This window comes from Ovis canadensis, chromosome 9 (genome assembly GCF_042477335.2).
Source record: "Ovis canadensis isolate MfBH-ARS-UI-01 breed Bighorn chromosome 9, ARS-UI_OviCan_v2, whole genome shotgun sequence".
In the NCBI taxonomy this organism is placed as follows: domain Eukaryota; kingdom Metazoa; phylum Chordata; class Mammalia; order Artiodactyla; family Bovidae; genus Ovis; species Ovis canadensis.
The window spans coordinates 87,461,213-87,479,584 of NC_091253.1; the positions used below are offsets into that span (position 1 = coordinate 87,461,213).

Below are 18,372 nucleotides of genomic sequence, written 5' to 3' on the forward strand. Positions count from 1 at the left end.
GTCCGACACAGAAGCTAAGCTTCTCCAAAGCACTGCTTCTAAGAAACCATGACACATATTCTCAGGAGCGGCGGGGAACATGGGAATATTAGATATCCTGTTCCCATGAGGAAGCCCGAATGAGACAATTCAGCAAGAGCAGAGTCTGCTTCTCTAGGCATAAGGAAAATGATAAAGCTGATGTGATCTGAAGGGGTGGGGGTGCCAAGTTTTCCATCTCCCCCAGGTACTGCAAAAAAGCGATGCCACGGGGCAGAAATGCTGTGTGTTGGGAAGGGAGTCATTGTGGAGAGGGTATGGCTGGACTGAAAGGGTGGCACCCCGGGGGGACCGTGGGCAGAAGCGATCGGAGTAAGATGAACAAAGGGAAACCGGGAGCTTGGAAGACAGATGTTTCCGAAGGCTCATCCTGAAGGAGTAGGAGACCCTGACCTCCCGCCCTCAGCTGGAGTTCCACATGCTTTCTGGCACATGAGAGAGTCTCAGGACTTAGGACTTAAAGAGGACCTGGAGGGATAATTTATCTGAAGCTCCCTGTTCACAGCTGAGGAAGCTGCTTCCCAGAGAGCAGATGATGGCGTGTGGCATCACAGAGCGAGTGTGTGAAGTATGTGGCAGAGCCTGGCCGGAAGCCAGGCCGCCTCCTTTCCTCTCTGCTGTGTCTCCCATTGTTCCAGACCGTCTCCCTGAGAGGGGAGGGATGACCCTGTCTCAAACAATTCCCACACCTGCCCGAAGCTGAGTCAGGGCTGAAAAATGGGGGCCCCTCAGCTGCAGAGAGGATGAGGGCCCTCCCCTTCTCACGAGGAGCCCACTGGGATGCTGGTGTGGAGATGGCTGCCGGCAACTCTCTTTTACTGAGTGCCTGGACTTTTTTTCCTCAGATTATCTCACTGAACCTTCACCCAGACCCTGCAAGGAATGCAAAATTATGCCGCTTTTCAGAGGAGGCAGTGCCAGTCTGGAGGGCGCTGACCCAGTGCTTTGGGAAGCCCCTAGGGTGGGGAGAACTGGGAAAATTTTCAGGGCACACGCTGGTTTTTTTCCTCAAATCCTCACCTACCATGCAATTACTGTTGACCTCTATTTCCCAACATGGGGCTTCTGGTCACCTATGTATTTTAAATCAATACTTCAATGAACCAAGATGAAATTCTATTAATCTGCCATTTTTATAAATCCTATAATGCACTGCAGGCTTAGAAGAGTTAGACTTTCATCCTAGTGTATTGTTCTAATGTAATTTTTAGGAGCTGCAAGTACGGGCTAACAATAAATGAGGATGAAAGTAAAGAAAAATAATACTTTTCTGCGTGACGGTTTCAACAGCATAAAACAATAAATAGCATACCACTTAGCATATTCTGTTTGTAAATCCTTTTAAAATATCTCCTACTCTCTTAAATAAAACTGTTCATCTGAACTGTATAAAGCATAGAGTAAAAAGAAAAAACAATCCTTCTTGGATTCATTTTCTGCATATTCTGCCACAGAGATGTTAACATAAATGAGCTGGTACATTTTCACATTTCCTCTCCTCCTGGACAGAGCTCAGTGCTCCCAGATCTGGGGCTCTGTTGGGGCTAAGCCTTCTGCACACACGGCTTCTCTGCGAGGCAGATGTTCTTTTCTGCAGCCTCGCAGCCAGCCCTGAGGCCAGCTTCCCGCCAGGGCGTTAGGAGCGCTGGCAGATGTGCTGGCAGCCTGTAGCCGCCAGGGCGTCCGGATCTGCTGCTTGGGAGCCTGTCTCCTTGTTAATGACCTTGGAAGCGCTCATCATGACACCATGGTTTTAATGAAAGTACAAAGAAATGAATCCTTCACCTATATTTGGTGTTAGATTTTGCTCTGTTCTGGGTTAAAAAAAAAGTTGATCCTTACCATTACTGATTTAAGAAAACTTATAGATTAAACAAATTCATGGCTTACCTCCTTTCCAGAGTGGGGTTTGGTGGCAGTTAATTGTGGCTTATAAAATATCTGATATGGTGTGTTATTGATTATTGTAGTCTTATCTTCAATCTGAATAATCTGTATGCCTTGCTGTACCATGGAGGAAATGCAGAACTGGCACAACTGCAGAACAATTGAGCAAAGAGTAATTCTTTAACTATCATATGGTATATAAAAACTTCTTTTTTTAAATATATATTTATGTGGCCACCTCATCATTTTGGCTGTCCCAAGTCAGAAAAAGAAGGGGTATTTCATCAGAGTAGTGCAATTCAGAGTGAATTACACGGATCTGGTACCCATGTTTATGAAGATAAATGCAAAAAACATACTTAAATCAGTTATTTAACTAAATATAAGTGGTATGTGCTTTTCAACATGAGTCTTTTCTAAGTAGTATATGGACGCCAGTTAAAATAATAGAGTAAGGAATCACATTTAACTATGTATGAAGTACTGTCTAGACATCTCGATGGTACACACTATCATGATAATAATATTTTTAAAAGGTCATTTTATCTACTGGTTTGCCCAGGATAGTATCAATTTTATCTTTTGTTCCAGAGTATTTAGTAGAGTTCCCTTTCAGTCTCAAAATTGTCTTGGTCACTGGAAGGGATCACTACTCTTCAATAGGGTGCTTTAGCACGCTGGTTACCTCTGCCTTAAGAGTGACAGAGACTTGTTTTCGAGTTATTTAACCTATCTCCTTACAAAATATTTATTTATAAAAAGCACTTACACATAAACAGATGCCACTAGTCAGATGCCACTAAAGCACTCAGTCCAGTATTCCGTCTCACGCCCATGGTAGCATCTAACTCACTGAATGTGTACAAGGGCCAAGGGGAGTTCTGAGCACTTTAATGATGAGGACAACGATGAAGCAAACAGTAACAATACCCCTTATATACTGCATTCTTGTGCTCCTTTTTAAAGTATTTTATGCATATTAACTCACAGAATCCTTACTACACCTCTATGGGGTAGCTACTATTATTCTCATTTTACATAAGAGAAAGAATGAGACACAAAGGTAAGCAACTTGCCCTAGGTCACAAAGATAAAGAGGGTCTAGGGGGTGGAATTAGAAGCCATGTAGACTGGTTCCCTGGTGCTGCCCTTAGCCACTGTGTGTCTCATCTCACTGTCCCACCACATTGTATGAGGAACCGATGCTCAGAGAAGACATTCCTTGCCTAAAGATATCCATCTAGTAAGTGGTAACGTTCTCCAAGTATGGTCTGGGAACACTTCGGGCTGTGGTCTTTGACCTTTCAGGAGGCCCCAAGGTCAAAACTAATTTAAAAATAATACTAAGATGCCATTTGTCTTTTTCACTGTTTCACATAAGCATACAGTGGAGTTTTCCAGAGGTTCTATGACATCATCACAGATATGTCATCATAGGATGATGCCATCATTCTTATGGCTAAAGAAATATTTGTGAATTCTCATGCTTAAAATTTTTTATATTTTAATTTCTAATTTGACAAAAATCAAATAGATATAATCCACACAAACAAAAGTGTTTTGGGGGTCCTCAGTATTTTTAAGAGTATAAAGGGATCTAAAGACTAAGAAGCTTGAGAATCACTACTGAAGAAAAAAGAGATATAATGATATATTTTCCAACAGCTCATTCATTCATTCATTCACAAACATTTATCTGTATTTATGTGGCCACTTCTGGAGGTACTGGGTGTTTGACTGTGAATCATAACTTTCCAGGTTTTGATGGTAGTTCTCAACTTACAACTATTCAAGTTCGGGTGATTCACGCTTACAGCCCTTTGCCATTCACACCCATGTTACAGAATTTTGGCCGGCAGAGGATAAACATATGTTGCCCAGACAACTTTGAGGAAATGGATACCAGCCTTGAATACTGAAGATCAACTTCTTTGTATCAGAGAAATTTATTTTTAAGAAGTCACCAAATGACCCTAACCTTTTTTAAGAGGCTCTTCAAAGATGCCTGTCAAAATCTGACTTCTCCTCAGAGAAAGAGCACTCTGAATTACACAACTCTGATGGAGTGCCCTTTCTTTTTCTGACTTGGGACAGCCACAATGACGAAGATACCATTAAGCACAGCATGAGATTTCTAGATGGTATACTACGGTGCTGTAGTTTAATGTGATTCGTTAGTCTATTATTCAGCTTAACTGGCCTTCATATACTACTTAGAAAAGATTCATGTTGAAAGCACATACCACTTATATTTAAGTAACTGATTTATGCATCTTTTTTTGGCGTTTATCTTCATAAACATGGGTACCAGATCCCTGTTCAAGAACACTACTCCCAGAGCTTTTCTCATGGCTCAGTGGTAAAGAATCTGTCTGCCAATGCAAGACACACTGGTTTGATCTCTGGTCTGAAGACACACTGGTTTGATCTCTGGTCTGGGAAGATCCCACATGCCTCGGAGCAACTAGGCTTGTGCCCAACTGTTAAGCCTGTGCTCCAGAGGTGGGGAGCCACAACTCCTGAGCCATGTGCTGCAACTACTGAAGCCTGAGCACCCTAGAACCCATGCTCCTCAACAAGAGAAGCCACCACAATGAGAAGCCCCTGCACCACAACGAGAGAGCAGCCCCGGCTTGCTGCAACAAGAGAAAAGCTCGCTCAGCAACGAACACCTAGGACATCCAAAAATAAATAAATTGTTGTTGTACAGTCACGAAATCATTTTTGACTCTTTGTGACTCCATGGACTGCAGCACATCAGGCTCCTCTGTCCTCTACTATCTCCCGGAGTTTGCTTAAGTTCAGGTCCATTGAGTCAGTGATGCTATCTAACCATCTCATCCTCTACCACTCCCTTCACCTTTTGCCTTCCGTCTTTTCCAGCATTAGCATCTTTATATATATATATGTATGTAAAGAATCAACTCCCTCTTAAAACGTTGGTTCTATGGGAGAATCAGATCAACCTACATCCTTTCACTCAGGATACCCTTTCCAGGAATATAACCTTTCTTGCAGGAGCCTCTGTCCTTTCACTCAAAACCCAGAATGTTAGCAACTCTACTTCCTGCTCTAAAATGAGGAGGCCAAGTACAATTTGTGGATATTTTGGAATAAGTTCTTTTTTCCCTCCACATACGATAAATCAAGTGACTGCTGAGTGTTCTGAAATAGAGTGGTTATTGGATAAATTATGTGACACAGCTTTTATCACTGGTAAAGGAAAGGAAAAAAGAAACCCTGTAAAACAGAAAGGTCTAAGAAATCATGTGTTGCACTATTATAAACTGTTTGGAACATATAATACTAAAAAGGGATTAGAAAAGAAAAGGGAAGGCTCATTTTAAACAAGTTGAGGGGATGGCATGTTATTCCCAGCTCCACCCTGACCCCCTACTACTCCCCATCCCAGCCAAGAGCCAAGCAGACTTTGAGAGGCTTTGACCCTACCTTCTGATGTCCTGGGAAAGCACCAAGTCTTATTTCAGCATGAACAAACCCTTCTTCGTCCAAAGACACAACTTCACCATTGCCTCCATCTTTCCACTTTGGAGAGGTCAGGTTGTGGGCCAGTTTAATGGCGACTGACTTGTGCACAGTGTTCGTATTTGCCCAGTATATTCCAATTTGAAAAGCTTCCTGGAAAAATAATGCCTCAATTATAAAACAGTTTTCTTAACTTTGATATTTTTACCTCAATTCATAGGAATTTTTTCTACTATAGGTCTACCTAGGCAACCACATCCTTTTTACTTTTTTTTGGTAATGGCAACATACCTTTTATTTCACTTCCCAATGCCTTCTTTGAATCACAGTGGAATTTGTATTTATGGAAGGAGGGAAAAAACATCAACCCAAACTGGGACTACCCTATAAATACCAAAGGCTTAGAAACTGAAGGTTTCATTTTATTTGATAAAAGAATAATATGCAATATTAGGTACATGCAGGTCAACATTCCGATTCTATAAGGTAACATCATATGATTATTTTTTTTAAAAAGAAAAAATGCAATTGAATAAAGATGTTTATAAACTGGAGCTAAAAGAAAAGGACTCTCAAATTGTTCCATATCAGAAAAACATTTTATTTAGGAATTCCATGTACCCTATTCTCTTACAGATTTATATGCTTTCTTGGAACTGGGCTAGCCTTATCAAGAAAGTTCTCTTGTGATGAAATATAAAATCTTCCTATGAAGTTCTGTTTTACAACCAGATTTTTTTCCCCCTTGTTAGTAATGATTCTATGTTGTTATCAATAACAGGTGGGCATCCAAGATTATGGACAGGCAAGTCCACTTATAAAGGAAAAGGGGCCTGACAAAAAAGGCTGTTCAGAAATCTTCTTATTCATCTTGCAAATCTATGAGAGTTTCTATAAAAACTACAAAAACATCTAGAGGGTAGCTTAGCACAGCATACAGCTCTATTTTCTTAACATATCCTGAGTAGAGCAGTCCTAATACTTGTCAAACATCCTGCTGAGGAATGGAAATGAGAATGCAACTAGTACAAGTTATCGAATTTAATGATAACTCAAGCGTGAATACTGCTGATGGGTGGGGAAAAAAAAGACATCTGAGATGTCTTTGAATATCAAAGAACATTCCATACCCCTTACATATGCATCTAGGAGGACAGTTTTCCACAACTGATTGAGTCTGTTAAGAACATAAATGTAACCTCAGAATAAAAGATGGTTGTTGAAAGAAAAGAATTCCTACTAGTTTAAAAAAAGAGTTATAGTACCTGAAAATTAGGAGGGATAATAATTTTGCCAGCAGGAACCTGTAGAACAATCTTCTCTCCCTCAAACAGCCAGAGGTCCCACTTGGACTGATTGATAAGCAGGGCCCAGGGTAGCAATTCTATCAATAAGGTCCTCACATATGGCTTCCAGGCTGACAGCTTCACTCGCATTGGGCTGTCCCACTGGCTCAGTTGCTCATTCCTGTGCCAAATACCACATCCAAAAGACTCAATGAAACATAATGACTTCAGGACTCATGAAATGTGTTTAAGAATTCCAGACACACAACGTTCCTATGGTACCTCTTCACATCAGAGTCATGAAATGCCAAATTTGCATCCAGGAGGAAGAAACTTTTCATGGAATTATGTTCTAGATTAAGAACGAAGCAATTTACAGAATACATCTACTAGGAGATAAAAGGTCAGAATGTGACAGATAGGTGCAAACATTTTCTTTTTTAAAATGTTTTCTGGGGAATCTAACATTTTTGTGAACGTTCATTCATTTAATATTGAGAAATGTTCATAGAAAAACAGTCAGAAAGTGAAAAGTTTAAATGAAAGTTGTTCAGTCATGTCCGACTTTTTTGTGACCCCATGGACTATACAGTTCATGGCATTCTCCAGGCCAGAATACTGGAGTGGGTAGCATTTCCCTTCTCCAAGGGATCTTCCCAACCCAGGGATTGAACCTAGGTCTCCTGCATTGCAGGCAGATTCTTTACCAGCTGAGCCACAAGAGAAGCCCAAGAATACTGGAGTGGCTAGCCTATCCCTTCTCCAGGGGATCTTCCTGACCCAGGAATCAAACCAGGGTCTCCTGCATTGCAGGCAGATTCTTTACCAACTGAGCTATCAGGGAAGCACCTTACCTGTCAGAGTCCTTTTTATTATAGGGCCACGTGGGTTGAAGGAACTTCTCTGGCCCGTAGAACTCATCAAGTATCTGAGTGACTGTGCCTTCGGGGTGTATCTTAGTGGCTATCTGCTTAATGAGGGATGTTGAGATGGGAACAGCACAGTGTGAAGGGTCATCCTCTTCTCTAGGAAATGGAAAGGAAAAACAAGAATGATTATCAGATGTATTATAAACCAATGTGTTTTTTTTGTTTTTTGTTGTTGTTGTTTTTTTTTTTTTTGTGAGAGCAAGTCCATTTTTGGTGCTTTAGGGATGATGAAACAGTTTGGGGAATGATCTGGGACTTTCCTCCCCAGTGCTTGGGTGGAGCTCTCTCGTTCCTCTACAGAAATTATGTTGTCAATTAGATTTTCTGATCATCCCTCTTTTTCATTTTGAATGCAGCTGAATTTTATCTTCAACTACAGAAGAGAACAGGAGAACACTAGGCAAGGCAATTAAAAAATAACATTCTCATAAGAAATCACACAAAAAACTCTATCCTTTCTTGCCCCCCTTGACAGGACAAAGTACCTTTTCTTCTGAATTTGAGGAAAAAGTTAAGGATTTTCCCAGTACCTTGCTTGAAATGTTAGGTGATGTACAAGGTCAGGTTCTATGTTTTGCAGTGGTTTTTCCTGTCCTTTTCCTGGAATAATTTGTGTTTCACTCAATCCCAGACTCCTTTTCTCCAAATGTATGATAATGGGGTCTGGAAGATGACTCCTCATGATAAAAAGAGGGCTGAACACAATCTATAAAAATAAAAGGACAGAACAACTTTCATATTTGCTTTGTTGCAGTATTCCAGCTGTTTGATGCTGAGACAAACTTGTAATAAATCTCTTCCCTGGGTCACTCTGACCTTAATTTATTTCAGAACAGGAAAGGTCAAAGTCGTATGCCATATTTTAGGATCTGAAAGCACTCACCATTCGCTGCTGCACTTGAGAGCTGGGTTCTAAAGTCAAAACTGTGCACCAGACATAAATAATGGAGCTGTTTGAAGATGGCACCTGCACATGAGAGAGAAAAGAGTTCTATTAAACACTGAACAGTTTACTAATTAATCAAAATAAGGCGTAGATATAATATCAGTTTGAATGATAAACAAATTTAAAGTTATTTAAAAAAGCCATTAAAAAAAAAGAATACCTAAGCAAAAACAGACTTCACTATGGCATAAAGTGATCGTGCAGTGAGTCAATGGGGCCAATTATTTCCATAAAGATGAAGGGATTTGTATGTGGAGCGACTGAAAGTGAGTGGGAGACTGAAAGAGAGATTTGTGCTTCGTGGGAATGGAAGTGATGATGGTGGAGATTGAGAAAGAGATAAAAAAAGTATCAGGTCATCATAAAGCTTCTCAAGCGGGGAGGACACGCTTTTTTCCCTCCCATCCCTTCAAAGCCCTAGAGCATCAGAATCTTTTTCAAGATATAACTCATCTCCATCTGGAAGGGTAGAGTCTTGGCTACAGGAACTACTGGAACTGATACAAATGTGTCGTCGTGGGATGGGGAGGAAAAAGTTTGAGAAGTAATATTCAAAGTCTTTGCATATTATTTCAGGCCTCCCCTCTTTTGTACCTATCATTTACTAATAAATTAAGTGCTACACTGAATGAAGAACATAATGAGAACTTTAAAATTTTAAAGTTGCTCTGTTCTGGATTGTGCTACTTCTCACACCTGAATGACGACGCTATACTCAGGGGCCTTGGATTCCAGGCACACGTCTCTCGACCAGTCTTCATCTCCTTTGGCCTTCACACACAACTCAGTCAGTTCACTGTTTTCTAGTATGTACGAAGGCAATTTCTGTTTGGCTGTGAGGCAGTCAAAATGTTCTCGAACCACAGCTTGTCCATCTTGACCAATGTAATGCTGAACCACTTTTAACTCTATGCTTTGAGACAAGTAACTACAGATGATCTGTCTTCCACAGATGATAATCTAAAAACAAACAAAAAACAATCAATCAACTGCTCAATCAATAAGACTTCCATCAATTCAGACTCCATGAACTGGAAATAAAGCAAACTTGGGAGATATTGCAGGTTTGGTTTCCGACCACCCACAATAAAGCAAATATCTTAATAAAGAGTGTGATAAATTGCACTCTTATGCAATACAAAATCTCTGTATAAACTGATAATACAAACAACTTTTCACTTATATGCTGAATTATATTTTATCTTATTCACATTTTTCTTATAGTGTAGAAGCATTTATCTTTATAAAACACACAGAATTATCCATTAATCCTGAGACTTATTTAACTTTTCATCCAGTTAAGCATATAATTCAGTGCAGGCATTAAGAAATATTAATATCTCTTTTGCTGGAAACTGATGCAGTAAATACTTTTAGAAAGCAAATCCCTGTGTAATATGAGTTTTCACCATGGTTGAGGAAGACAGGACTTTCAGATACAGTTTTCCTTATTTGTAATATTTTTCCAGGTTACAAAATATATAATAAGTAATACATATATGCCATATTTTAAAGTCTAAGGATATGATCTAGCTCTAAGGTCTAATTTTATGTGTCAACTTGAATGGGCCATGGGTACACAGATATTTTGGCCACACATTACGCCGGGTGTGTGTGTGTGAAGGTGTTTCTAGATGAGATTAATATTTGAATTGGTAGACGTTCTAAAGCAGATTGCTCTCCCTAACTGGTGGGCCTCATCCTAGCAGCTGAAGACCTGAAAGAACGGAGAGCCTGGGTCAGGAAGCAACTCTTCCTGCCTCATGCTTGAGCTGGACACTGGTCTATTCCAGCCTTTGGAAACAACTGAAACATCAGCTCTCTTCTTGGTATGCTAGCCTGCTGGCTTTCAGACTGGAACTACACATTAGTTCTTCTGGTCTTCCAACCTGCAGACTGCGAATCTTAGGACTTCTCAGCCTCCATAATCATGTGAGCCAACTTATAGTAACTCTCCCTTTCCCCTTCTCTATGTGTGTATGTATATACATACATACAAGTATATGTGTGTGTACACACACAAACACAAAGACACACCCTATTTGTTCTATTTTTTTCCTTTTTGGAGAACCTAATAAGTATTTTCACAAATTATCTCTTATTTTCAAAACAACTACATAAAACAGGTGCTATAAAGAGTCCTCATATTAACAAGGAAAAAACAGAGGCAGAGAGATGTTGAATAATTGGCCTGATGTTACCCCGACTGTCTGGTCCAGAGTCTGTGTTGATCACTACCATGATAGTCTGTATGTCATAAAATCAGTACCTACCTATTAAGAAAACAGAAACAATATAAAGAGAATAAAGGTTGCTCATCATGAGATAATGTATTATAGCAGAAACCAGTGGTTCCATTCCAAATAACTTCTTTTCCTTTGTTAGTCTTTCCATTTCTTTTGCTGTCAAAATCACTGATTTGGTTTAGGCCTCAAAAAGCAGCCCAGTCCTCAGGGAAGGTGGACACCTCTCAAGACCCCTAAAGGCTGTATCACAGTTGGTACATGCTAATCCTGGTAACTCCATTCCCCCACTGCCAATGATTAGTGGTGAACATGGGGCTCTGTTTTGGCAAATAATACAAAAAGGAAGGCTGCTAAAAGTTTCTGGGAAAGATTTTACTCTTTGATAATAAGGGAGACAATTTGAGAAGAGAAAACCCTCCTTTTTTTCTGCCATGGAAGATATTAGGAAAGGATATAGATTTTGCAGCTATCTTGAGGCCAGGAAGGCAAACTCAAGAGGACAGCAGAGAAGCAGATAGAGTACTGAGCGCCTCAGTAACTACTCAACACTGAACCTGCCTTAAAATAGGAACAATAGTATCTGCATCATTAATTTGCTAAGAAGATTAAAAAGCCTATTTTTGTAATGTCATGGTGAAAGCATCCTAATTGATACATTTTCCTATGTCATTAGGAGTACTTTGTAACCACCATTAAAAAAAACCTATTACTTATAAATATATTAACAATTATTTATGAACTATTATTTATCCCGGACAAATCTGCTAGATTGATAGACCAAAAATTAAAGTCACTGTTGCTTCAATTTGCATTACTTGAATAGTGAGGTTTAGCAATTTCTTGAACATTTATTTACCAACAGTCTATTCCTTAGAATCTTCTTTAGTAGGAACACGTCTGCAAAAACCAGGCTATGCTCAACTGTTATATACTCTGGCCATTATAATCTTTTAAAACAATATTTTCAAAATAACAAAACACACACAAGTCAACTGAACTATGAGTCCTAAATCAGCACACAAGATTTACTGTAGCACATGTAGGGGTTACTAGACACTTATGATAAGCCTTATGATGCCACAGCATTGCCTAATTTTGAATAAACATGTGGATGCGCTGAGGGAGTAGTTAACTCTGTTCCTCTTCTGGATGTGTCCGGGCCTGGCAATGTGTGTTCAGTGCTCTTGCTTCAGAACCTTTGGGCCCCATGAGATTTAGGAGAGAATTTGGCTGTCTCTCACAGAAACCACAGAATCTCTGCAACCATCTGGGACTCACTTTGTCTAAAGACAAAGATCCTCTTGGTGGGTTTTTATAGTTTCATTTTCAACCAAAAAGCCTGTTAAATAGGCTTCAAATTTGATAAAAAGAAAATCCTTAAAAGTGGCCAGGGAGGAAAGGCCACTAAGATGAAAGGAAATCCAAAATGGCTGAGCCTTGGAACTGTGCTCTACATGGCTGCTCCCTCGCAGGGTTCAGTGGCAGCCATGCCTGCGTTCCTTCAAAGTGGCAACACTCACAGCGCTGATATTTTGAAAATTATGGTTAGAATTTCAAGATTAATTTATCAGTTGAAGACAGCTACTTAATTTTTTTAATGTAGGGTTTCTCTTTAGTACACATTTCCAGGTTTCGCACCACTTCCCCTTTTTTCCAAAGCCACAAAGATGTGTATTGAAGATTTCTACATATGATTTTACTTAGCAGGTTTCTGAACTCTTATTAGATCAGTGCCAAGAAGAATAGCAATATTAAAAGAATAATTCCAGAGTACCAGATGCACGGGAAAATGATATCTTAACCATGATTAAAAGTGTATGTATAAAGATACAAATATATATACATATATTCATATATGTACATTAAAACTTTTAGAGCCATAAAGCTTTCCTCAATTAAGAGATGGAAAACACAGAAGCAAATATGTGTACATAAGTAGTTGTATAATATACAAAGTTCCTGGGAAATGTTATGTGTGGTCAATTTTTATTGAATTGGAGAAATGAGAAGGGTCTAGGAAAGGCAGGGTACAGGCAACTAAACATCATTGTTCCAACAAGCTTTAGCCAATTCTCCACTGTCCAGAGGTATGATACACGGTTAGGGTACATCAGGGAGCTACATACACTCACCTCCCCAAACGAGGTGTGGTAATTAGGCAGCTGTGGTTTCTTGTAACTTTCCAGGCCCAGATGGGATAGAAGGAAAGAAGCCAAGACGAGAGGGAGGCAGGAGCCCACCACGCTCTTCTGGAAGCTTGGCTCCTACCTTCCTTCCTAACCTGGCCGCCTGCAGAATCCTGTGTCTCTGCTGTACTTTAACTAGAGCTAATCTGAATGTTAGTTAATCTACCCTGACCATAGGGAAAAAAAATCCAATGTAAAAGGAAGTAATACTTTGTGTGTGTTGGGGGGTGGGGTGTGGAGGGGAGAGGGGGTAGACAGAGAGACAGACAGACAGATAGACAAGGACAGACAGAGAAGTGGGGAGAGAGAGAGAGAAAGAGAAGAAAGGCTGAAAAACACTGACTGGGAAGTTTTTTTTACAACTCAGATACATGCAGTGTTACGTCTGAGGTTGCCATGGTGGTCTGCTGAACTTCATTATACCCAGGTTCAGTATAAACCACTTCCCATTTGCTTCAATTTTAGGTTAACGAATGGTTGTTTTTGAGTTTCACTTTTCCCCGCTTGCTGAGTTTTTAAAAATGGCTCCAATATAGAGCACAGTCTCATATGATGGTGATAAGAAATGTTAAAACTCAAAATAAGTTATGTGTGTAAGGCCTCCCATGATAGTGGGAATGTAAAATGGACTTTCCCAGTTAATGTGGGAGAAGAAGACACTTCTTCTCAGAAAGGTAAATGCCATGTGGGGCTACTTACGCTCCCATTATTTCTTTCCACATACCCCTCTCCTGTTTGGCTAGACTTGACCTTTTTTTTTTTTTTTTTAAAGAGTATTTATTACAAATGGGTAGAAGCAGAGAAAAGTGTGAAAGGCATTCTCCCCCCAATACCCAGAAAAGGATTATTAACATTTAACAGTACAAATAACATTTGGAAAAGTCCTGAAATGTGATTTGGCACCAGATGCCTTAAAATCTATATTTGGCATTAACAGAGAGAGTGATTAAAAGAATTCCTTAAACTCTCTATGCATGGAAAATTTTTTTAGTTCTGATTTGAACCCTTCTTAAATATTTAAGGTTTAAAAAATGCTAATAGTTTGAAAAACTCATGAAGTTAGCAGATGTTTTAGGAAAAATATATATTTAGTTATTTAAAAGATTAGCGTAGTAGCAATAAGACTCTGGTAAGTCAAAACAGTGAATTTTGTCTAAGAAATAAAGTACATCTTTTTAATTTGGAAATATGTATCAAGCATTACAAAAACATTCATATCCTTTGGGCATGTAATTTAAATTTTATAGCAATTATTTGAAGGACAGATACAGAAATGTGGCCATATATTTATACAAAAGATATTTATTGCAGGATCTATTACAGTGACCAACTGGACATTAATTGAATGTTCAACAACAAGGAAATGTCTAGGTGTGTTTCGATATACCATATGGCAAATGACTAGGCAACCATTAAAGGGATAACTTCAGGAATTTTAAATAACAGGAGAAAATAAACATTACATAAAGTTAGAAGAAGAAACAAGTTGGAAAATTGTGATTACAGTTCAATTTCACTCAGATGGTAAGGAATCTGCCTGCAATGCGGGAGGACCTGGGTTCGATCCCTGGGTTGGGAAGATCCCCTGGAGGAGGGCATGGCAACCCACTCCAGTATTCTTGCCTGGAGAATCCCCATGGACAGAGGAGTCTGGTGGACTACAGTCTACAGGGCTGCAAAGAGTCAGATAAAACTGAGCGACTAAGTATATAAAGTCAGATTTTGAGTTGTTTCAAAGAAAAAAAGTAGAAAAAACTTACCAAAGTAATAATAGAATATATTTTTTGGTTGGTAGATTTATGAGTAAGTTTAATTTTCTTCATGAGGCTTTTTTGTGTTTCTAGATATATTTTATAATAGTTAACATAAAAATAACAGTGTGAACTAGTATTTATTGGGTGTTTTCTATTATAAAAGAAAGATGAAGCATAAAACAGTTAAGAAATTTGCTTAAGATCATATAGGTAATAAGTACAAGGGCTGAGAGATCTTTTACAATCAGAAAAAAGGTAGGTAAAATTTTGTGAGAATTAAAAAATGTATTTTTCATGACAAATTTTTTTGACTTATGGTATATACTGTTGCAATAGTATCTACTCAGGTACAGTGTATATTCTAATTTATCCTGAAATTTAATATCAGTTCTTGAAAGTAATAATATCTATGGCAAGAATGAGGTGTCTATATGTAGTAACACAAAAACACATGAGTGTTGCTCATGCCTGGAAATATTTCATTATTATAATAATAACTGAAGTTCATTGGGTTATGACAGTAGGCCAGGCACTAGTGTAAGCACTATACATATACAAACTTCTGTAATTCTCACACCTACTTCACGAGGAAGGCACTATTATTATTCCCATTTTACAGATGAGAAAAGTGATTCACAACGGTAAATAGCAGCTAGCAAGGGTGCCTGTGATTTTAATCACTAGGACATATCTTTAAAACATTTCTCCACAGAAGGACCCTGCCACTCCACTGATTGGTAAATGTCCTCTAAACTCTGAACAGAGCTGAACGAACTGGAAAACTTCAGACTAGAGCTATGGTAGTCAAAGCATCTGAGAACTTGTTAGAAATACAAATTCTCATGCTATACCCTAGAACTACTGAACCTGGAACTCTAGGGGTGGGAATCCAGCAACCTGTGCTTCATTCAACAAACCCTCCAAGGGATTCAGAAACATACTCAAGTTGAAAACCACTAGCCTAGAGGGAGAAAAATTAAGGGGAAATATGCTAATTCCTCATGTTTTTGGAAGGCTTAATATAGAGGAGAGGCAACAAGTTGCGTGTTTTCTGTGTATGCCTCTCAAGTTCTGAGGAATGGTAAAAAACTGGCTAAATGGTAACAGATCTTGGCTCAAAATTAGGAAAGAATTTATTTCATTCAAAATTAGGAAAGAATTTATTTCATTAATAGCTGGAAGTGACTGACAGCTGGAAGCTGCCATGTGAGAGAATGAGCCTCTCGTCGTTCAGAGTATCCAACAAACGCTGTATGACCATTTCTCAGGCACGCCGGTGAATGGGAAGGCAGACCAGGCATTCTTGAGAGAGCGTGAGTGACGGAATCAGAAAACCAGTGGGTGCTGGGCAGATGTTTGTTGAGAGCACATCCATGAAAGCAAGCTCTGAGGGCAGATGGAAGAAACGATTCTTGTTTTTAAGACTTTCCAGCTCAAAGCCCACTCTAGCCATGCTGGTCTCCTCCTGAGTCCTTGGGTAAGATCCATTTGTCCTGTATTTGCATCTTTGTTTATCCTATACTGCTGAGTGGGAATGCCCTCTCTTAATCTCAATTCGACATGCTTTGTAAAGCCCAGTTCAGGTCAAATCTTTTTAGTGATACCTCTAAATTCCCTTCACACTTACTGTCAGCCATACACATTGTCGGGTTTACATAAATTTATCTAAATTTACACTTTGAGAGCAAAGGTTGTGTCACATACTTCGAGTCTTCCATTTTACCCTGTTCTAAAGGAGATAATCAACAAGTACTTGGGGGAATGGTCAGTTGACGGGGAACACTCTTCCATGCTTTTTTCTGAGACCCTGCTGCTATCATACTCTTCTCACTTGTTGCTCTCAATAATGAGAGCACGAAGTCCAGCTCCCTGATTAGGTGCAGACCAAGAATGCACATGGGACGGGTCCTACTGTTCACCTTACCGGTTGCCTCCTGCTTGCCCCCTGGGCACACAGCAGTGAAGGGGCCCCAGGTGCTCAATACAGAAAGCTCCCTTTTTCCTTTTCCAGGGACTGGTGCTGTGTCTATCACGTCTTCAGTTCTCATAAGCTTTGGAAAGATTGTTACAATCCAGATGCAGATGTATATGTTAAAACTCTTATGACAAATCCAATTATTATGTGTGCAGTGAAGCCAGTTTTCAGATTTTAATACTTCCTTTTTTTCTTTCTACTCTTGTCATGTGCTCCATGCTTGAAAAACATCTTTTAAAAACCACATTTTCACATCTTAAGAACACAAAAAAGTGTCAGATACTTTCTTTTCCCCCTTTGCAGTCTTAGAACTTCAAAAACAGCCAAAAGGAAGTTTTATAAAATACGTAAAAATATGTGCTGAGAGCTGAGGTTTTATAAGCCAAGAGTTAGACTGCAGTGAATTTTTACTGCAGTTAATATTAACTCCTAGGAAAAGAACGCTTGCTGGAGACCCAGGCCCATTCTGCCATGGGAAAGAACCTTGACACTTTCTTGCAGGTTACTCTTGCATGACTGAGAATCAACTCTTGGTTATCCACTGCTGGATTATCCAGGGTCCCCACCATCCTTGGCTTCTTTTCCTTCTCAATAAAGACCCTTTGGCCATTTCACAGCTCATTAGCACCTCCACCAGAAGGTAGGTGGTGACAGGGAGAAGAGGTGAAATGAAAATCAGTAAATTTTACTGCTCGTTAGCAGCTCTTGTAAAAGACCTGGGACAAGGGTACGAAGCCATCAGCATCATCAGGATCAACAACAAACACTTAGTGAGCGTGCATGCGCATGGCTGGAGCAGGCACAGCTAGAAAGAGCTCTGTGATTTTTTTTACGATTATTATTTGCATCTCATTAAGTTTCCATTCCATTATAACATCCAATGATTCAGAGTCGTCTGGGCCATGGACACACAAGAACTTACCTGTTTTTGCACGCCGCTGACTTGCTGAGCCTTGATGATGAGTGAAGCAGTTCGACCCTTGTACTGAATAGTTCTAATAAATGTCCCTGCATGGTCCACACTGAAGGGCTCTGACCAACGCCAATTGCCCCAACCTTCAATACAGATGTGTAACAGCTGGAGAGAGAAACAATAATCGTCATAATGCCAAAAGTGCCAACAAAAATCTAGTCCTAAAATGAAAGTCTCATTGCTGGAAAACCTCCTATTTGTAATACTTAGCATCTGTTTTCTTTCTAACCTGCATTATTCATCCACTTCCAGCTTATTCAACCAGGCTAAGAATAGCAAATATGCCACATAGAGTCAATGCGGTTTTCCAGATCACATTTTAAACCTTAAAAATAATTGTCCTATCAAATGGTAAAAGGGCCTGTTGAACATTTGAGGAAAGACTGTTTCATTCATCTGGAGGACAAGAAGGCTGAAACGTGAGATCAAAGAATCATGGTCTTGGCTGATAGTTTATTCCTTCCTCTGGCTAGACAGTAATTAAAGCTAAATTTGGTTTGTAGCATTATTTTTGACCCTAAATTACCATTCTTTATTTTTCCTTTTGATAAAGAACAAAATAGCAATTTGAGAATGCAATTCATTTAATATATTCATTCTCCTTATGAGATCACATATATATTAGAAATACCTTTAACATTTTGAATGTCTGTTCTATTCCTATT

At 39.3% G+C, this 18,372-nt stretch overlaps 1 protein-coding gene across 4 annotated transcripts in view; it reads right to left on the bottom strand.

The window, feature by feature from the left end:
* VPS13B (vacuolar protein sorting 13 homolog B) overlaps positions 1-18,372 on the bottom strand; it is a 787,290-nt gene that overhangs the window by 49,692 nt on the left and 719,226 nt on the right. For all 4 annotated transcript variants that reach the window (XM_069600522.1, XM_069600521.1, XM_069600524.1 and 1 more), the window contains exons 44-51: positions 17,657-17,812; positions 9,270-9,533; positions 8,511-8,594; positions 8,158-8,333; positions 7,553-7,723; positions 6,678-6,879; positions 5,377-5,565; positions 1,930-2,076 (exon numbers count right to left, since the gene is read on the bottom strand). In XM_069600522.1, coding sequence (XP_069456623.1) covers positions 1,930-2,076; positions 5,377-5,565; positions 6,678-6,879; positions 7,553-7,723; positions 8,158-8,333; positions 8,511-8,594; positions 9,270-9,533; positions 17,657-17,812 — 1,389 coding nt within the window. The remainder of the gene's footprint in view (positions 1-1,929; positions 2,077-5,376; positions 5,566-6,677; positions 6,880-7,552; positions 7,724-8,157; positions 8,334-8,510; positions 8,595-9,269; positions 9,534-17,656; positions 17,813-18,372) is intronic.